Raw genomic sequence first — 22014 nt, forward strand, 5'->3', positions numbered from 1 at the left:
CATGAGAGTTTTGGTTGTGCAATGTGCCAGGTATATTGGATTGAGCAATTGAAACAAGATTGCAGATTTACTTTAAAGTGGAACCTATAATGGTCAGCTTTTCTTCAGGCCTATATTATTTGTGGATGAATTCAACCTTTGTTTCATAATTCACTGTGTTGCTATTAGGATAGTGGCCACTCTGAATAAATATTTAAATCACCAAAGTGGAATTATGAGGAGTTTGACAAGTATATTTTGCTGCTTCAGTATTTTCTATGTAGATGAATATAGTCTGAAGGTTATGCAGATGTCATAGTTCATTCTTCACAGCTGACATATCTTTTTCAGTGGTCCTGATAATTAGCTTTTGTTTTAAAATGTGATTTTTATGGTGATGTTTTGTGTCCTCTCACAGATGTGGCTGCGTTGGCATGTGGCCGTGAGTTCTTGGTTAATTCAAGTCGTGAATTACTGGACACAATGATGCACCTCCTGGGACATGTGAAGCCGGGACTCTGTACCAAATTTAAAGTGTATGATGCCTTTTTTTTTTTTTTTTTTTCCTTCTCAAATGAAAAGCATTATCTTGCAATGTAGTGATGACAGTAGTTTTCCTGCTGTCCCGTTATTTCCTTTCTGGGAGAAGAAACATAATTTTTGGAAGCTATTTTCACAGTAGCATTCCTTGCAGATATACCGGGCCTGGCTACAAGGCTAGCTTCATCCAGATCTTGTGTCTCTTCAGAAGACTCTTAAGCACCATAATATTGTAGAGATGAGCAGGGATGCACTCTTCTACCTTAGCAGGGACTCATGAGATGAAGGTCACGAAGGTGTGGGGTCAAGTTTTAGAACAAAGAGGATGTGGGAAATGTGGACTCATATTTGTTCCCTTCCAGTATTAACTGTAAAATGCTATATCTGTTTGGTGAAGAAAGTGATTTATATATCTTCTAAGAGCAAAAATTAAATTAATTTATGCAACGTAGTAGGCAAAAGCAACCATGCACTTACCTTTGTGAAAGGTACTGCCTATAAAGGGACTTTATGATACAGCATTGTGAAGAAAAGACCATGTTACACAGTTCAGATGCTGGTAAAATTGTACTTTACATCTGATAGAGAGATGAACTATTGTCTTTGCATTTTTCTCAGAGCTGTTACAAGCTGAGGATATATGGCCTTGACCAAACAAATTACTGTGGCTTGATAAGTAGTTGCTCATCTGCTAAGCTGTGGGCATTTGCCCTGTACACCTGGTTAATTTGTTCAGGCAGATGGCTTAAGCAACTGTGGTGTTTTTGTTTTTTTGTTTTTTTTCATAAATGGGACAGGGGCACACACACACACAGATTCTCTTAAGAATACATACCGAAGCCAGCTGTCGCTGACAAACAGCAACCTGTCAGCCACAGTAGCTTGACTGCATCCATGCACACATTTAGGCAGATTTTATGTGATAGGCATGAAATCAGGCATGGTCTTTGGATATGTTTTATCTTGCCTAACCTCAGCTGTCAGAAACCTAGATGTCAAGTATATGCTGTCTGGGCTCCTTCCCACAGTCAGTGGAAGGGGATGGTGCTGTCAGATGATCACTTGCTCAGCCCGTGTTAGGGGGAACGAGTTGCCCTCTGAAGGTGCTTGCCTTTCCCCACTGGGTAGCGAGGGGTAAGCTGAATAGCCAGTGCTGTAGGTAGTGGTTAGATACTTTGATGTCAGTCATTTACTTTTCCCAAGTGCTGGGTTGAAGATCAGCACTTAAAACAGAGTAGTTAACTCTTGCAACAGTGGTGGGGGTTTTGGTTGGGTTTTTTTTGCAAAGCCCCAGCTAAAGGACTTGTATGAGAATCCCAGCTTAAGGATGAAAAGGTAATTTGTGCCTTCATGTATATAACAACAAAAAAACCCACAACATGGAAAGAGGACCTACACTGTTTCAAAATCTATACAGAAAAAAAAAGTGCGGACTTTATTTTGAAAGGAGGAGGGAGAGGAAGGTGTTCCTAAACACATACACACACACTCTGAATTTCAAGCAAATGTAAGTCTGTGGGCCCAGATAAATTATTTTTGATCATTTTAGATTGTATTAATGTAATTGGACAATGTAACTGGATTTGAGGGCCTTCCTTTTGAATTGATGTTTTTGGTGGTTTTTAAATTATATTTCAAAATCTGCATGCTTTGTAAAAGAATTATATATGGTGATATAAACTTGGCTGCCATACAGCAATACTGATAAAAATATACATAAAACAATCCCATGAAGCAGCTAGAGATTCAACAGGGGCCAGCCACTTAGGCTAACAAATTGAGTGAAGCTTAAAAAGAGGTTGAACAAGGTATTTGATAAATGATAATATTAAGCATATGTTACAGTAGCTTAAGTTCAGTGAAGTGATAATATTTTCAGAGGTTCCACAGAACCAGCAAGTCTTTTTCTTACCCTGAACTTGCTAGTTGATAAAAAAATTGGTGTATTATGACATTAGAACAAATGTCAGAAAGGAGATTTCTTCATGGCATTGTCATGGAATGAGGAGTCCTAATTTGCTCAAATGTTTTAGCACAAGATGTTCCTGCTCTGTTTGTCTTTCACGTCAATGCTCAGGTTCCTTTTTGTCTATGAGTTCCCTATGTGTCTTGTCACTGCTCAGTTCTTAAAACCTATTACTACACTAGATCTCTTTCCTGTCGTTTTTGAGGATTTTACACTCTGCCAGCCCAGCAAAGAAGGGGTTTGGGGTGGGGTGGTTGGTTTGTTTTTATAACTATTCTCTGCATGTGAAGTTTTATAGCTGCTTGTTAATCTTGAATAATTAACATTTTCATAAGCAGGTATGTCAGAACCAACTCCCTTTTCTCCCTACTGTAAGGAACATAAGGCAGTACAAAATGAAAGACAATTACAAGATAAGGATATGATAGTAACATAAACTGTAGTGAAATTTTGAAGTTATGTATAGATGGACTCTGCAGTTGTAAATAATGTTTACACACACATATACATACAGACAGACAGATTTTTACAACTATAGCTCATGGATGAAAATGTACATTATTTTGGAAATGCAATGTGGTTTTCTCAAAATATCACCGTGGTGTTACATGGAAGGACTTAATCAACTTAAAATATAGTCCATTAAAGAAAAAAATTATTTTCAAGGATATGTTTATCCTTTTCTCAGTTTTAATTTATAATTTGATTTACAATTATTTTCGAGTTTTTATTTTCAAAAATATTTTTCTGTGCTTCATAATGAATCAGGGGAAACTGTGAGTCTAATTCTTTACACAGGAGCAGTAAACAAAGCAAGCTGATAAAGAGAGTAGTTCTCTTTCCTTTCCTAGTTCTAGCAATCCTGAGTTCTACTTGCACCAGTATAGAAATAAAAAAAATTACAAGGAAAAGCTGTCATTTATTCCAGCATTGCTACAACATCCATTGTAGTCCATAGTAGGTAATAAATACGTCCAAGGCATCTACATGAGTGCTGAGACTGAAATCTCATCAATGTCTTTGCCTTTCTGAAATAGCAGTGGTGTGAAAGACACTGAATTTTCTTCTCATTGGTGTAGGATTTGTTCAACACCTGTAATAATTAGGCAGTCAATAAACACACAGTTGTTCATAACTGTAATTATATTGTTAGGAGTATTTAACTTTGCTTTTGTAGCAGTTGAAAGTAGCCAGTAAAAATACGTACTTTAGAACATATCAGTACATTTATGTACCATTTATGTATTAAGCAGACAAGAAGGGGCTTTAGCTGTGCTTTTAGTTCTACGATTTTAAAGAAAGCATTGACAGCTATAGTAGTACAAGATGCTAATTAAATTTAGCTTGCCTAAATAGGAAGACAAAGAAGTGTATAGTTAAAAAGCCCTCCACATTAGAAAAAAAAACCAGAAAGGATTGTTTATCCAGTACTTACGTGTGTCAGGTTTGCTTCAAAAGCACTTTTGCAATGTTATAGCAAAAAATACTTACTAGAATGTGCAAGTACTAGATGTGAATGTGGTATTAAATGGCCTCAAAATGCTTCTATGTTGTGCTCAGGTCAGTGTGTTTAATTAGTGGGGGTGGGTTATGTCTTCTGATGCTCCAAAACCACAGCACTTCCCTGGATCATCACCACCAGTCCCTTTTGTCTGCACAAAGCAAACAAGTGAAATAAAAATACAAACATAGCAGTATCTTTTTACGTCACTTTATTTCTAACTGCAAATGTCAAGGAAATTAAGGATAAAGACATTGTCAAGAGATGTTAATATTTTCCGTTATAAGATACTGCTTTATTGATCATTTTAATTCTGGCTGATTATAGGTAATTATGGCTGTTCTCCTTTGTCAGGGCTTGGGTTCTGGAAGTCAAGAGCTGCAGAGCCTATATGAAAGGAAGCTTATGGGCTTTACAAGCTGCGATTTCAGTTCCACGACACCCCTCACTGCTTGTCAGTGGCCACTAATGCAAGTAGATTTAATAATCTACTGTTTCTTCTTGCTATGCTTAAGAGCCTCGGTGATCAAACTCCCAGTGGAGCAGCACATAAGTTATGTCTCTTACAGCTCAGTTTAGCCTGCAGTGGGTTACTTTCTTTCCTGCTTTGTGAAGGTATGCACAGAGTGTCTGAAAGTCTGCTGGTGGCATAGTAGCTTAAGCCATGAGAACTTGTTTGAAAATAGGATGTGAGGTGTGATGTCCGTTCAGGATAGTATTATTTCATTTTGTTTGAAAACAGTGGCAGTGCAGTGACTTTCAGGTTTATTGCAATTATGAGAGAGAGCAGCAGCCAAGCCAGCCCCACAACAGAACATCCCAGCCCATTCCTGTTTCTCTGTAATTGTTTTGTATGCAACCGAGCACTGAGCTGTGAATGGGTATGATGGCATGTTCCATAAATGTTATAGGAGCCCTGCTCATTCGTCTTTCCTTTTCTCTGTCCAGAAGCTTGACTTGTGTGTTAATCATCTTTGAAAAAAAATAAAATAAAAAGTAATAGCATCCATCATAGTACATCATAAAGTGTACTAATGCCCTGTCCCTCCAGCTACTCCAGAGCTGTAAAGATGATCTGCATAAAAGGTAGGACAGGAGAACATTGCTAGAAGGGTGAAAGAATTTGTAAGACAACTTCTGACTCCAGAGTACAGATTTTTTTTTTTTAGGAACATCAGGGGCCTCTTGGTTTAAAGTCCATAGTAAAGCAGTGATCTCATTCCAAAAGAGGCTGAGCATTAATTTGTCTTGTTAATGTTAGTGGGGATTTTTTTCTGGACACTTTCTACGTTTGAGTATCAGGTCCTATCATACTGGAAGTTAGAGGGAGATTGAAATAATTTGCATTAAGCTCACTGAGACTCTGCTTAGCTGAAAAAGAAGGTTTTATTTACCAGAAGCATAAAAACTTTTATCAGCATTGTGAAAGACAGTGTAACAACATCAACTGTTTGAAAGCAGAACTTACTGTTCAGTGGAAACTGCAGGAGATTTAATCCCAGTGAAGTGCTCTGCATTATTAGCTATTGTTCTGGATAGTTTTGGAAAGGGAGACTTGTTTTGAGCCCCAACTTGTCTGACAGTCAAAAGCAGCTAACAGTAAGTTTTGACCTAGGTACTTTATCTGCATAAAGAGGCAAAGCTGCCATTTCTGTACGCATCCTCCTGTACATTACATTATCTCAGCTCTGTCATGGCTGAGGCTGAGGGAGTATTGGTAGCCAAACCCCTTTTCACTGATGCTTTTCAGATTTTGCAAGTTACTGATCATACTGAAGCTTTTCATGTTTGCAATAACTTCAGCGTGAGCCACCATGGGAGAAGCTAGTGGGATCAGCAGGCTAGAGTAGTTCTTTTAAAATGCAGAGCCTTCTCCAGCCTACCTGGTTTTCTCTCTGTATAAGAATTGAGACTTCGATTTAATTTTTAATGTGTGATGTATGCAGCCCCAAAATGACTAATGAACTTCCTATTTTAGGAGGCTGATGAATTAGGAAATCTTGGGTTTGGAAGCCTTTGAAAATGTGGCTGAAATTAACCATGTGCTTACTACATGTATTTTGGTTTTCTTGTTTACACATAGATGTGCAAGGGACAGTCTTGGTTTTGGTTTGTCAGAGATGTCATCTTAGTTTTTTTCTTAATGCTCAATTAAGGAAATGTTTTCTAGCTGCCAGGCCCTAGATCTTCTCTGTTACCTGTAAGATAGGAGTGGGTTCTGTCCTCCTTCAACATCAATGACTGTAATAAAAGATCAAAAAGAATTATATTCTTGGGGGGGGGGGGGGGGGGGAGGGGGCAGTGGCTTTCAGTGAGCCCGGATGTTATTTGAAAACAGTTTTGAAGAAGTGCGGGTGGCCTGTATCTGGTGTTGATCTGTTCTAGGACAAGAGCACAGTTTGCATCCAAATTGAATTCCAGTGTTACTGATATTAAAAATACAAATTTTCCACTAGTATGTTGAACACAATCAATCTGGATTCTGAAAGGCAGAGTAAATAGGAAAGTCCCTGATGACATTTTAAGGGACAAGCAGTCGTTTTGTTTTGCAACAGGGTCTCAGTTGATGGCCCAGATAGTATGGCCCTGCCTGGCTGCAAGGGGCCGCAGAGCAGGCAGAGCAAGCCAGCCTTGCACCCACAGCAGAAGGGACAAGTGGAACTTAGGAGAGAGTGTGCTAAGCTGAGCTGGGACTGCTAGTACCTTCTTTTTCCCCTCCTTCAGGCCCATCTCCTTCCGGATGCTTCTGTAGGTGTAGTAAAGTTCCCCTGCCAGCAGAGACTACATTGGTGTTTGCTGCATATTGGCTATGTTATTACATCTGTTCCCGTTTGGAGGAGGAACAGGAGGATACGTGAAAGAGGATGACTGGAGGGTCAGTGTACAGGAAGGCCACCGTTGTACAGCTGGTGGAGCAGAGACTTCCTTTGACGTTTCTAGAACTCAGTATACAATCTTGCTTTCTGTGTTTCCTAGAGGCCCTTTAATCTGTCAAGGCAAACAGCTTGTTTGAGATGGTTGTCTGCCCAGTGGGGATCATCACCACAAAAGCTCTGTTTTGTAGGTTGTGTAGTCATGTAAAGCCAAGTCCTGGTTTTGCACATCTCAGGTAATGAATCTCACGGAGTTTGATGAGACTTTCTTACTCTCGTCTGGAATATTTTTCTGTGTGTTTGAAATATGTGACATAGCAGCAGAAACAAGGGTTTGCACAACATTGCTTATATATAATTTGTCTCTTTTATCAAAATAAAAATTATTAGAATATGCTTCTGCATCAGTACATGCTTAACATTAAGTAGCAAAAGATGCTAAAACATGCAAAGAACTTAAAGGACATCACATTTTTTTTCCCTCTCTATTCTAGGCTAATGCTAATGTCACTTTACAATGTGAGTATCAACTTGAGAGGCTTGAAGTATATCAGTGAAAGTCCAGGCTTTATTCCTTTGCTTTGGTGGCTATTGAATGGTAAGTTGCTCTACAAACCTTGTAAATTATGACTTTGGGGTTTGTAGATTGGCAATAAGTGTTGCAAATAACAGACCAGAAATTTAGATCTGTTAGCTTTTCCCACATTAAAAGTAAACTAAAAGGGCAGATAGAGGGAGATGATCTGCATTTTCCACATTTTTGGCACTCTATGTAATAGTCCATTAACATAAAATTTAAAAACAGGGAATGGAGAAATTTGATGGAGTGGATTAAAAAATGCCACCTTTAGAATAAACCCTGAGGGGAAACTATGTATCAGTCCACTACCACTTACAGAAGAAAACATTATTGCGTCCTGACATATTTTGGGGAAAGAAGCCAGCCTCTGTAACTATGTTCACCTGTGACAAAATGACCCTTTCTACATCTGAAGAGAGGCCTTGTGCTGTAGTAGGATTTGGGCTTGCAAGGCTTGAGTACTATTCCCAGCTTTGCCTTTGGCCAGTGCAGGAATTCAAGGACATTGGGGACTTCCGTTGCCACTCTCAAGTACAAGTGACATCAAGGCTCTGCTTTTTCAGAGGCTTCGAATCCTTGTGTAGGAGCCAGCAGAGATTGGTGTTGCCAGTGTGCATTGGATTTGGCTGGCAGCTGTACTTACAGCTTGTAAGGGACAGTGAGGACAGCAGTAAGGACAGAACCATGACACTGTCCTACCTATAAGCTGCTCCTAGAGTTGCTCTGTCTTGGCTTTCTCAAGCTTTTGTGGCTTCTCCATGAGAAGATTTTAGTGTGTGGTTCATACGACTGGGGAGGTTGGTCATCTTGTCACTCTGTACTGCTGTGCAAAACCCTGGTAAAGTACAACTAGTAAATACTAACAGCAGCTGAAGTGAGAGAGGTTGCACCTGCTTTTTCAAGGAATTAATTTGGTATCGAAGTTTTGGAAAAGCTTTGATTTGGGTTGATAAACTGGAAGGTACTTGGTTTTGCCCATATTTCCCTCAGCTGTTTTACAGAAAATGTAGGTACTCATGCTTTTCACCAAATAATGACCAGTTTTGCAATGCCATAGGCTCGCTTCTGACATCTCAGAGAATTAAGTAATCCTTGTAAGACTGTTGGAAAAGACCAGTGTTACAGATACTTTTTTTCCCTGTAGTTCAAGCAAAATTGTATTCTTAGAGAACACTGAATACATGGTCCTTTGTTCTGCTGTGCTTAGAAATTTAACATGTTAGTAGAGATTTTCCTTTTACTTTATGTTTGGCTAGTATACACGTAAGCTGTTGTTCTAGCAAAAAAACCAAAAACCAAACACTCTCAACCCCCCTGTCTAACTGTGAGTTCCCACATGTGCTGTTCTAAATGTTGTGATAAAACAAATTAGCTAATCGTTTGATGCTGTCTGTTGTTTGAAGAAGGCTCCTAGGTTGCGTAAGGGGATGAAATGGGGCACAGTTTTAATTCATTTGCAGTTGCTAATGGAAAGACTACTCTGCATTTTGAAAGTGTTAATTGTGTATGGCCGGGTTGTAGAAGGAAGGATAGGCATGGCTAATTCCTTCACTTTTTGATAATGAAGTTCTCCAGCTATAGCAAAGGAGGAAGATTCTCAGATAAACCATGTCTGCTGGTTCAGATTTCTGACTTCAGAGGAAGTTTGCTTACCGTCAGGGGAGAGGACTGACTAGTTTGTGTATCAGATGAGAGGTCAGATCCAAGACCCAATCTTGTTCCCATTGTTTTGTATGAGATCTCTGTAGTTTTCTCTACACTTAATCTATTTCTGAGTGTTTCAATGTGCAAAACTCAGTAGATTCCTCTCATTCTTGCTTCTCTCATGTTTCTGTGGCCAGCATCTTCAGCTTCTGCTGGTTGTGGTTCAGCTTGTAAACACCTGGAGCTGCTGTAGTATAAAGTCTCTCTTAACAGTTTTTTCCAATCAAGAGAGTAGAGCACTACACTCTGCTGGCAGGGTATCCTGTATATGCTGTCTTCCTGCAGGAAGCTTCTTCAAAGAGTGTTTTGATTAAGGTTTATGGGATGATTGATTCAGCATTCCACAGTTCTGTAAGCTTTTATCAGCATTCCCACTAAGAGGGGCCCCAGAAATCATCCTCCGATTTTTTTATTTTCAGAAAATCATCCTGTTTGCTTTTCCATTGTCAGTCTACAAGTGTCTTGTGACCTCAGCCTATACATCAAGGCCATTTTTCTCCCACTGGCTTGTACACAGCTGATAAATCCCTCAAATTTCTCTGAATTCTCTGTCTGTGCCCAGTCTTCTTGTCCCCTGAAGAAGAATGTCCTTGCCATTAAGTGAAAGGAGCAAATAATTAACTTGATTTTCTTTATTCCCCTTTGTTCCTCTCTGAATCAAAGAGGGATTTGATTCAGGTTGTCTAGCAGGCTTTTTGAAGAGACAGAATTATGCCTTGACATTGAATACATTGGTTGTAAGAGAAAGGAGGGAAAAAAACTAATAAAAACTTCCTCTGGAGTAAGAATGTTAACAGCAAACTGGGTTTGTTTGCCCTACTGTCTTCGGAAATTTTGGATGAGCCGGTATGACTTTACACTCACTAATAAGAATTCTTAATAGCTTGTTCTGCTAGAGGCTATACTGCTAATAGGAGAAAAACAGTAGTTTGACACACTTTTTGAAGGTAATGCAGATCTCTGTAGTTTTAGCGCTTTGAGAGGTAGGCTATTTATTTTTCTTTATTTTTTTCCACCTTTTAAAATTGTCTAAAATGTGGATATCCTTTAATAAGCAACACTAATCACTGAAGAATATACTCTGATAGCTTATGTAGTGTTGCGTTCTTGTGTAGGTATCAGCTTTGCCTACCTATATCTTCCCAGCCTCCTGCCAGCATAAAACACGTGAATGATGACTCAGATTTCTGTCCATGGAGCAGCTTCTGGGATCAGTAGAATTCTCTTCTTGTGGAGCACCCTTTGTTTGCAGAGCAGCTGTTCCCTTCTTGGAGAATATTGGCAGCTTTAATTTCCTCCATCAGCTGCTGTCCCTGGGCTGATGTCATGGCTAAGGGTTTCACATAACTTTCAGATTTAAGAAGCCCTGTCCTCAGCAATAAAAAATGAAGTTATATAATTTTGGGTAGAAATCCACCTGAGATTTGTCAGTATTTTTTTTGGTGCTTTACATCTATAGATGCAATAAGACTTTCATTCTGTAATTCCCAAAGAGGTAGACTGAGGCTTTTTTGCCAAGGACCTTTTGAAGAATGTGATGCAGTCAGCTGAGGTATTAATAATAAAGACTAGATTTATATTTTTCATTTGTGATCGTACAGAACATCTACCAACACATGGGTGCTGGAGAAAAAGGGTCTAGGTTCTTCTCTGGTGTTTGTTTTGGATTTTGTTTTGGTTTGTTTTTTGGTTTTTTTATTATTATTATTATTTTTATTTTGCTATTCTGTATCTTTATTTTGGTTTTCCGTACTCTTCTTTGAATGCAGCTTAAAAAAATGATCTCCTTGGATACATGAGAAAGTGTGGAATTCGGAGAGACAGTGTCAGTGACACTTGTCATCTATAGCTGGGAAATTGCTCCAGGTACTTCATTAAACAAAAGACTACAAGAGAAGTATGACTAATTTTAGATCTTGCCCTTCAGTTTCCTCCACCCCAGTTCCACATGGAAATCTAACCTTGTTTACCCAAATTCTTTGCAAATGACTGTCTCTGTTATAAATGCCTGCATGAAGCACATTCTCATTTTGCTAATGCTGCCTACAACCTTCAATATTTGCTTTTCATGACTAACCCTGACCGTTTCTAATGCCTTGCTTTTCTGTCTGAGTTGGTTTTGGCTGTGAGAGTTTTTGAAAATTCAGGTTATTTGCATGGCAGCATGTTATTTAAAAGACATCTGAACTAACAGACTCCCCCCTGATTATAAACTGATGTCTGTATTAAAAAAAATTTTGGTTCTTAAATCAAAACCTCAGTTACCAGCCTTTCAAGTGCTCAACAGTTTCATACCCTTCAGACTATGAAACTAATCTTAAAAAGAGGATTACCCTTCTTGTCCTTTAAGACCACATCTATTTTCTTAAATGTAAAGATGTCAGCTCTGACGCAGGAAGTCCCTGAACCACAGTTAGCTGAGAGGCTGGAAGAGTGGCTGGGGGAAGTTTCACTGATCGCTTGCCCTTTTCCATACTCTTCTGGAAGCAGCTGCTGCAAACGATACTTGCCCAGATGGAGCTCCGGCTGCGTGCGGTGTGGCTGTCCTTGCCATCTGTGCAGGAGTTTCTTGACTACAACCTTGCCCTGCCTCACAGCAGACTCATGCAAACTGACGTTCTCCGGAGGAACACAGTGTTGCTCCTTTTGTGTATGTATGTAAGAAACCTTAACATGCGTCTGTCACTGTAAAGCAGTGGCTTGTTCTTACATTGTTACTTTTGTTCAGTAGCTACTGTGGGAATCTTCAGAAGCCCAAGCTAGGACGGATGGGAGCTGGACAACATAACAGCTCGCCCACAAATCTGCCAGCTGCAGAGCGATGTCTATGCAAGCTCCTTTTCACTTGCACCCCCTAAGTAGCAGTCAGGGAAACTGGGACTGAATTGCTGCTTCAATTTGGACTCTGGGAGCCTCTCTCAAGAATTTCCGATAAAAGCATGACAAGTGTGTCCGCAGGAGAGAGGGGAGTTCTGATTATCTGAACTCCATGTGAGAGCAGCCACCTGGCCAGGGAGGAGACTGAAGCAAACCCAGCTGTTACACAGGAGCTGGGGCAAATATGTCGTAGAGAGAAAGTGCATCAATGTCCACAAGAACTGCAGCAGCAAGGCTCAGTCTTCTTTCTGCCGTAGTGTTCTCCCTGCTCCTTCCCCTCATAGTGTCTTTTTTGCAATGTTTCTTGTCTCCTCAGACCTATCAGCGTTATGGAAATGTCTGGAAAACTGCTGCTCCAGATACTGGCATACCTTCGCCAGCATTGGCAATGTGAAGAGATCTTAGATGGGGCAAGCTGTGGCCCTGACTGTCTCTGTTAGACGTGCTGTGAACATAGGTAGTCTTGACAGGTTCACAAAAAGGAAGGGTGGAGTGGCAGGTGTCCCTTCATGCTAGAATCAAACAGTAATTGAATTGAATGACATTTATGACAGTAGTGAGGAGCTTTTGAAATACTGCTCTTATACACAGGCATAGCTGTAAAACAGTTTGCTGATAGTAAATCTTGTATTCAGGTGGCCAGGGAATGGTATGGCCACGTGTAAATTGAGTTCACACAACTCAGCCAATTGTAGATAAGCTGTTTAGCATTGATGTAATGCAATTACTTAAACCCTGCTGTAGGGAACAGTTCATCTGAGACCATGGTGCTAATGGCAGATGTGACTAAAATCTGTCGACGTTATCAGTTGCTTTTGTCAGTGACTGAAAACCAGTGACATCAAACGATAGTGCTGGCAGCTAGCAGAACATCAGCAAACTCCAGCAGTTTCAACACCTTGTTAAAATTGCATCAGCATTTTACGATGGTAGTAGGCTTACGCTAAGCTTGTGATCCCCAACTGAGGCAAGCAGCTTGATTTCTTCCCCTGTTCCCCAGAAATAACGATTATAGTTTTGAAATCTTGGTTGAAGAGATGTGTGTGCTAGTTGTTGGGAGGATATAATGTGGTGATTTGATTACAACTAAAGGATTTTTTTTATCTTGTACAAATGAAATGTTACTCAGCTAGTGTAGAAATGACTAAATCTGGAAGCTGTTGAAATAAATATAACGCTGAATAATGAAGATTCCTTACATTTCTTCTGAGTATTCTTTAGATGGGGTTCTTAGAAAAAATCCCTAATGATACTGGAGAAAGACTTCTAGAGTATTTTTTTTTTAAATCCTCTTAGAAAACATGATTATCCATAATAGGGATTACATGCAGTTTTGAGAATACTACTTAAGGGAGTATATTTTAAGGCATATGTATGTATTTAACTTGAAGCATCTCAGAATACATGCAAAACAATGGCAATCAGAGGTTAAATGCATATTAAGTAATTTTCTGGTGCAGGATCATTTCCTTCCTTTGCTGTATGCCTGAGTGCCTAATCTGTTCTTCATTTGAGTGACTCAAGCCATTCAGCTTCCTTCCCTGGCTGCTGCTGGAGATTCTTCCTAGAACCTCTTCGCCCTTACTGGAAAAAGTTCTTGCTCGTCAAGCTGGAAGTAATTTCCTGATCTTCTACAGATCCTAATTTTGTTAGCTCCCCTGCTAACACTTCCCTGATCAATTCTTTACTTTCTACAGCCTTTTAAACACTTGCAGATAATGGTAACATAAATGCCTGTAACAGTATTAATAGCAAAGCACTTTTCATCCAGGGATTTAAAACATCTTACATATATGAAGCTTCCCAGCAGTAGTGCAAGCCATTAACATTAATAATGGCTTTATTTCATGGAAGAATAATGTCACACAGAGGAAGACTGTAATGAACTACATAGATTTCACTCCCAAAAGCTTCTTTCTTTTTTACCTGTTCGGGCTATGTCTTGTTGCTGCTATTTCCAGTGAGTAAGTGTAGAATAGTACTAAGTACCAGGAAGGGGGGCAGATGATATGTGCAGAGCTTGAACATTATGTCTGGGGAAAAAAAAAAAAGAATTAAAAGAAACCTCTGGCAGACATGAAGACAAAAATGGAAGGAATAGGAGGAAGAATTCAAGGTGTTTAGTCATATTTTGATTAGATCAGAATAAATCTTAAAACCAAAACTTGCACCCAGAGTTTTTTCAAAAGGATTCACTGAAGTGTTGCTGCCCAAGAAATTGGATATAAAGTCTTGCTGTCTGTGAGGCTGAGTTGCAGCGTTTCTGCATGAGTTATGGCTGCTCATCAGTCAGAAAATTGCATCTGCTGGTACTGCTGAAGGTGGTGATGGAAAGAGACTCCTTAGAGCCTTCAGCCCAGGTGGCAGCAGTAGGAGTGGCTGTGCTATGGGTATGGCCAGTTCTGCAGGGTGCTTTTTTTAAAAAAAGCTGATTTGAATGTTTGAAGTTGTCCAGTATGCCCAGTAGCTGAGATTCTCATCATACAGAAAATCAGAAAATGCTTGTTAGTGTTTGGTTTTGGACAACTCCTGTGTCCTCAGATTATAGTAGATTCTGCTAGTTTCCCAGGAGAAAGTAGAATTCCTTTCGTAAGAAGTTTACATTTTAAACAGGGAAGAAGTTACGGTAGAAAAGACCTACGTATCTCGTTTATGATGGAAAATGGAGGAAGAGAAGATAGTGCCTGGCTTGTGGGTGTAGATCAGATGTCACAATCTTGACTATTGTGCTTCAGCCATGTGCTAGTGGGAATTACTTAAAAATTTCCATCTTGATAGTCAGTTTCATGCTTAAGGCCATAGTCATCTTCGCTGTCCATCACTTTCTGGTTTCTCCCCTGGGTGCTTTCAGTGTTTCCCCTTACATTTTAATGAATAAGTCTCTTTAGTCCTTTTTCAGGTCACCAGTGTTATGTATTAAAATAAGCCAGGAAAGTAAAGAACTTGCCTCAGCCCACCAAACGCTTCCTTCAAACTCAGTACAGTGTGGTTTATTGCTGCACTGCATTTATGCTGCTTCAGTGAGATTTTGGTCTTGGTCTCTGTGATGATTTTGTGCACAAAGTGATCTGAATTAATTTTTCGCAACATTTCTGCACAATGCTTTATCAAAACCTCGCTGAAGACTAGATATGTTAATGACAAGCACATAAAAAATGCATAGCACGTGGAATAAATAACTACTTCAGCCATAAAAATATATTATAAATTTTAATTTGGAATGTGCGGAATACAGAAATGCAAAAATGGGGCTTTCAACTAGTTGCTTTTGATAAAGCTATAAACAACTAAATGCAAATGGACTGTTGTGAATGATTAAAATCTAATGCTCCTAATGTTTTAGTAATTAAAAATGCATCCTGTGTTCTTAACAGTAGAGTTATTATGTGTCTTCCTAGCTTCAGTCAAAGGTCTTTGCTACATTTCTCTGACGCACTCCTAAGGTGCAGTGCTTAGCTTCAATACCCATTTCAGGTTTTTGTAGACTGAATTAAACACTTGGAAGGGTGATACATGGTTACCAGAAAGTTTTATAAAGATTAATATTTTATTGAGCTTTGAAGAAATCTGAAGGCTTGTATAAAAAGAAATTAAAGAAAAAGCCTGGTTTGATTTGATTAGTTGGTCTGTTTTGTTTTTAAGTCTGAATAGTCACGGGATATAGCTTGTCCTGCTCTTAAATTGGATTGCAGCCAACAGTACATTTTGGCTACTGACTGGATAAATTCAAGTTGATAAATTCCCTGATTTATAATGTTTTCAACATTTGAAAAACAGGAGAAAGGTTCCTGGTTACCTCTGCCTCCCAAACACTGCTGAGCACAAGCTGCTGAGGAGGGCGAAGATGAAGTTTTCAGGTTCCTTCTAGAGCCAGCCTGCCAGCACCAAATGGTGGCTGTGAATTACGAAACTTAGTTATTCCCTGTGTGCCTGGTGGGTCGTGGGGAATGGCACTGTAGAGCTTTAATGCTGCTTTATTGGTCTGGCTTCTAATGAGCACTGGATTTTTTCCTCCCCCGCTTTTAGACCCGGATACAGAAGTTTGTCTTCATGCTCTGCGGCTCCTCCAATCTGTGATTCTGGAGCCAGAAGTATTAGCCAAGGCAGCCTCTGAGATGCGTGATACTTTGCCATTTCAGCGTATCATTGCACTGTCAAAGAGCCGCAATGCAGAACTGCAAGCACTTGCAAAAGAACTACTTGAAGATCTTAAAATACTTGAGTATGAAGCATAGAAGAGATCTATGACACCAACTGCTTACGTCTTTCCTATATTTTTGTGCTGCAAGAGTTGTGGGAGATAGGCTTGACTGAAAAAACCTCTGCCTAATTTCCTCTGACAAAATCCTTTTTTGGGAGTTAGGTAACCCAACTGAAATAATACTTGGGAAATCTTGGCGTTTAGCTCCCCCAGGATGATCTTAGGTAGTCTAGTGGAGTTGGGACAGACTTTATTTCTTTGAGTAGGATTTTGTTGATAATGGGTTTCCAAAACGATCCAGGTTATGTCATCTGTTTGCCATATATAGGGAGTACAATAGTCATTCACTGATTACATATAGTTTATTGCAGTGGTAAATAATCCTTTTGGCCCACCCTTATGAATTACTGTACTGTGAGGAAAACCTTGTTGCTTTTCATGACTGTTCTGTGTCAGAATGCATCCCAAGTTCCAGTTACGTTGTTACTTCTCACCTCTTTCTATTCTAATAAAAGAACACTTAAATTCTGTAGCGTGTAGTGGATTCTGCTTTCAAAATTTGCATTCAGATTCACTCAAACTGCAAGCCCACTCAGTCAGTGGCTGCCAGGCATACTAGAAACAGCCACTGTTGTTTCAAAAACCCTGAAAAAAGGAAATTAATTACTGTTGTCTGTGGTAACTTGCTGTGCACCAAAGAGGCTAAAATGAACTGCTCTGTTGTGAGCAGCATTGCATTCTCTCACAACTGTGGTATTTGTTGAAGTTTCTGTGTACACCTTGCTTACCTCACTGGTAAATACAAACATTTGTGTGCTTATTATCGGTAGAATTTACACATTTTTTTAGGAAAAAAAATAGCATCCATTTCTTTGATGACAGAAACGCAGCCAGCAAATGAAAAATGCAATGCTGCGGTAGCAACTTTTTCATACTAAAGTTATGGTACCTCAGCTGTGAACTCACAAATTAACAAAATACAATGTGGACTTCTAATCCAAATGCAGAGAAACATGAAGTAAACTTTGTAGGGTTTAAATACTGTGCTTGGTAGCCAGTTTTAGAGGAAAACCATTGTAAAATGTGTAAGTTGAGTCATTGGTCATCTCCCATTAGGCTGTTTGCAGAATGATGAATGTTCAGAGTTAGAAATGTAATAAATCAGTTTAAAATTACTTGAAATGATTGGCTCCAATGCTGCAAACAGTAGCAGTCTGATTTGGGACTGTCTAAAATGGAGGTTAAGATACAGATCTCGCGTAAGTGAAAGGGTTGCATGTGGGTTCTGCCCTGTCTGATTCAACACTACATTGAATCTTTCAATCATGCTTGCTTTGGATTTGGTTTTTAATCTTGCTGTCCTAGTTAAACCTCCTAGAGTTTTATCCTAAAGGGATCAAAATGATAATCGGTAATTTCCTGGAATATCAACTCATGAAAGCATTACATTTTAAGAAACGCTGAAGGGCATCCACTTCCCATTTAATTGGTATCTGCTTGTGAAGGTCTTGTATCAAACTTTTGGAAGGCATTAAATAGCAGAAAAAGAAGTGGTTCTGTGAGCAGAAGAGCTGGCGAAGCCTCGTGTTCTGTAGATTTGAGATATTTCTTGAAAATGTTGCTGTCCTTCCCAGCCCTTCCCACTGAAACCAAGTCCATCTAAGGGGCAGCATGAAGCGCGTGAGCTGAGGGTGACACGGATGCTCATGGCAGGTTGGTAAGCTGTAGTGATGGGCTGGTTAGTTGCCACCAAGCAGGGTGTATGCCGCTCTGCCAGCTTTACCCTCATAAAGGTTCTAATTTAGGTCTTCTCTGCTGCTACCCTAGCTGGGAGCTTGAGGGAGCTTAATTATCTTTTAGAAGTCTTCTCCCTCTGCCAAGTTTGCTGGGAGATGACTGACAGATTCAGTGTTACGAGGGGGAGTGGCAATGCAATTGCACCTCATTTTCGTAGGAAATCAGGAAATAAACAGGACTGTTCATTTTAATTGTGTGTCCACTAGCATGGTCAGTGCTTAAAAGCCATGCTAAAATAGATGATTCAAGACACTGCAGTTTTTCCCCAGCAAGCAGCTCAGATCTGATGATTAGTCCTTGGACGTCTACCAGATGACTTTATTTTCAGATGCGGCTTGCCAGGAATCTTTAGAATCAAGCTATCGATGATCCACTGGCCTTCAGAAAGTTTTTTTTTTCTGCACTAAGTGTTCCATTATGCAAGACTGATAAATAAGAGAAAGTCACCTTATCTGTGAAACACAGCGTATCTTAAAAAATACTAAAGAGCAAAAATACCAGAAGCATTATAGAGAACCTGTGACAAACAGGCCCCTAGGAAAGCCTTAAAGTTTTCCCTAAATTTACTTTGTCTAGGTGTTTGCAATTAATGCTGTGGTTTCAGTTCTTTGGGTTTCTGGAAAAGAAAAATTTAAGTGGAACTTGTTAGCACAGGGAAGCAAATTCATAAAACTTTTTGGTTTGGAAATTAAAAAGGGTCACTGGAGTCAAATTGTACTGTAGTTAGGCAAATAGAAGCCAGGGATAAGCCTGACCCTCTAACATTTCAGAGTATTTGGAATTTCATTAAGGCTTCTCATACTTAAATATTTTAGTAAAATAAGTTGGACATTACTAGTTGCAGATTGCATTGTGAACTGTTACATCTTTTTGCTGGTTTTCACGTTCCTTCATCCCCCATTTAATGGAGCCAGGGACCAGCCCCCTCCTCCTGCTCCTCTGCAGGTCTAGGGCTGTGTTGCCATCAATTGAACCTTTTTGCTGTGGGAGTGAAGCCTGCAGCTTTCCATACAGGTGCCTGCTATACCCCATGCATAGCGTCCTGTTGGGATTCTCCCAGACCCTGGTATCTATCATAAACCAGTGATTTACACTTTTCAATCAGCGTCATCAATGCCTTCTTTACTGGTTCTTTCTCCATGTTAAAATTGGTGGGAGCCTTATGCCGTTGGCTGGAGAGGAAGCTCCGGTGACCTGCTGATGCAAGAGTGCTGACTGTTTAGTTGAGATGGATCCTATCTTTTGGTGTCTATTTTGCAATAATAGATACAGAGCAAGTTTTGAGATTACCCTATTGTTCACAGGCAGCATTTTTAGAAACTTGTTTGCTGATAAGATTGAGAAATCCTTGTTTGGAAGAGTGGTTAAAGTCTTCATTTGTCTTCGTGTGGCTAGTGCCAGAAATAGGGCTCTTGAGTAACTGTGGATCTCCTTTGAGTCTCCCTCTCCCCTGAAGCACATCTTTTTTGATGGTTTATGAGTATAAGAAAGTCTCTAAAGAAGAGGTGCTGCTCCAAAACCTTAGAGCTTTATTTACAAAGTGGAACAATGAGTGATATACAGAAACACAGTGTGACACTGTAAGGTTGCTGCTGCAGTTAAAGAATGGTTAACGTACGCATTATAAATCTCTGGGTTTATTTTGCTGTGAAGTTTTGCTTCGGTCTGAAACTGTGGGCCATTAGGAAGCTTTACTGGTTTAAAATGAGTTCAGCCTATGCTTTGGAAAACGCTGGCTTTAGAATGTTGCTTTTTCTGGATCCTGTGGAAAAGTCTGGGATTCTTCTGTGTAGTAATTGATTACTTGCATTACTAGCTTGCAGGAGATAAGATGTTTCACACAGTCAAAGCACTAGTTTTACTAACCGTGTTCAAAGTCCAGAATTTATCCATCATTGCCGTTTGCTCTGTTGCACAATCTCAGAGTTTCGGTGAAGAGGAAAATGAGAGTTTGGTGTTGCTTTAAGATTATCAGAGTTACTCCAGATTTATACTCATATAACTGAAAGCAAAATTTGACTCTTATGCTAAATCTGTTTTAAACAAAATCTCTGTCTAAATCTATGAAAAACCGGTTTTAAAAACCCTTTGAAGAAAGCGCCTGTTTACTTCACAGTATCAGCTGCACACTTACAGTTGAACTTCAGTCCATTCAGTTTTATATGCTGTGTAAAGAGCTGCTGAAATTATGTCAGCTTGCTAACACTCCTCGGAAGTGCTGGCTTTCCATATTTGCTGCTGCTGATCAATTAGATGCAAAAGAAAATTAAATTAGGATCCCCTAAATGTGTTTCCTGTGACTTAAGAAGTTTAGCTATATAATGTACTGCCCCACCGCTTCTTTATGTGTTATCTTAGGCTGATGTTTGGCCTGGACTATGAGCTGGCTGAAAAGAAAGTGGAAAACCTCAGCAGAAGACAGGGAGACCCAGAAAGGCAGACCTTCCCCGGTGGCTCTGTGCCCCGTGCTGAGTGGCAGACACAGCAGCATGAGTGGCCTGGCATCTCTGAAGGGGCCTGTGGGATCTTGGATGAGAACAGCAACCAGCTGCCCAGCTCCTGGGGGAAGCTGCTGTTTGGTTGCATGCCAGCACTGGCCCACTCCCAGGAGGTGGGACAATGGTGGTGAACTAGAGTTCAAGACACATCATCCCATTATGGTTGTTTAAGAGAGGGAAGTAAGTTGGAGGAGGAATGGGAGAGGGTGACAGTTTGGTGATACGGACACGAGTGAACTTGCAGATGATTCAGTTTCAGCTGGTTGCACCACTCATTTAGCTGCCCCTTTGGGTTAGTGTTTGTGCTTGCGATATGCGCTGATTAGCACAAATTGGACTTCAGAATTGGTAAGATTTTACAGGTCTTGCAAATGTTGTGTGATTCATCTCCTCTACTGCTTCCAGCCCTGCAAGGGTGCTGGACATGAGGAGAAAGGAGTTTTACTGGAGAGTAAGCAACCTCTGTTTCCTCTTGTTATCCCTGCCCCATGTACGTGCTACAAGTTAAGGGATCTGCAAAGCATGGCTGCCCCTTCCCTTCACAGCATCTAATTTGCAGCTACATCTGGCCGCGTCTGTGTTGTTCTGTAGCTAATTTCCTGATTTGTATGCAGGAACTTTTGCAACTGCTAGTTGCTTCTCGTATATGAGAGTTACAAGTCACAGCTGATAAAAGTCACCAGAAAACTCCTGATGTCACGCAGATTTTAATTTCTCTGATGCTTTATGATGACCTTTGCAACCTATAACTTGCTCAGTCGGAAACCTTAAAAAGACTTTGACCAAATTATAGGTCATGTAATTTATAGGACTATAAATTTTACTGCGGGCGTGGCTGTAGTTAAAGCACTTCTGATGCCAGGTGCTCAGTCAAATGAATGCACGGGGTTTTCATTTGGTGTGCTGTTGTGCTGCAGTCATGAGTGGCAGCAATCACTGAGGGCAAGGCTGGTCTGGGCCTCGGCAAGGGCTGGGAAAGGGCCAGATGTGGGTGGTTCTGCTGGGTGGATTGGAAAGGTCAGGTCCAACTGAGCTGCGTAAGTGGCTTTCGTGCCACCTGGGTCTTACTTTGAACCGAAGCAGGGGAATGGGTTGGGTGTTAGGGAAGCAAGCTGTTTGTCGCTCTCTGCAGAGAGATAAATGCTTCCTTTCTTCTGTAGCTGTATTGCCACCAGGGTCAAATAAAGTGCAGCAGTTACCCTGTATTAGCAGAAAACAGAAAATGGAGAATGTAGGGGAAAAAAGCCCAGCTCTTGGGTCTGCGCTTCTTCCTCCTGAGCAGGATCTGTTGTGTCCAGAATCAATTTCAAGGGTACTTTGGCTTAGCCATGATGTGTGCGAAAGCTGATCGATGCAACCAGCCCCTCGCCGCCTGCCAGTGTACTGCAGCTTTACCAGAGGACTTGCTACTCTGGTTCCCGGCATATTTACAGCTGTCGTAGGGCTCGCTGGGCCTTTGGTGCAGCACAAGGATGGATCTTTAGGAGGACTTCTGCCA

The 22014-nt window shown here is 40.3% G+C and overlaps 1 protein-coding gene across 9 annotated transcripts in view; it reads left to right on the plus strand.

The window, feature by feature from the left end:
- The window catches only part of HSF2BP (heat shock transcription factor 2 binding protein), an 85236-nt gene that overhangs the window by 17822 nt on the left and 45400 nt on the right, over positions 1–22014 (plus strand). For 3 of the 9 annotated variants that reach the window (XR_008746770.1, XM_055801465.1, XM_055801464.1), the window contains exons 6-7: positions 398–515; positions 7354–7457. Coding sequence is in view for 3 of the 9 variants with exons in the window: in XM_055801465.1 (XP_055657440.1) it covers positions 398–515; positions 7354–7457 (222 nt within the window). In the remaining 6 variants the exon portion in view is untranslated. Of the gene's footprint in view, positions 1–397; positions 516–7353; positions 7458–10912; positions 11041–11520; positions 11802–16046; positions 16754–22014 lie in introns of those variants that run through there. The other 6 variants (XR_008746773.1, XR_008746771.1, XR_008746775.1 and 3 more) reach the window with 6 other exon arrangements.

The sequence above is a fragment of the Falco peregrinus genome, chromosome 4 (genome assembly GCF_023634155.1).
Source record: "Falco peregrinus isolate bFalPer1 chromosome 4, bFalPer1.pri, whole genome shotgun sequence".
NCBI classification, from domain to species: domain Eukaryota; kingdom Metazoa; phylum Chordata; class Aves; order Falconiformes; family Falconidae; genus Falco; species Falco peregrinus.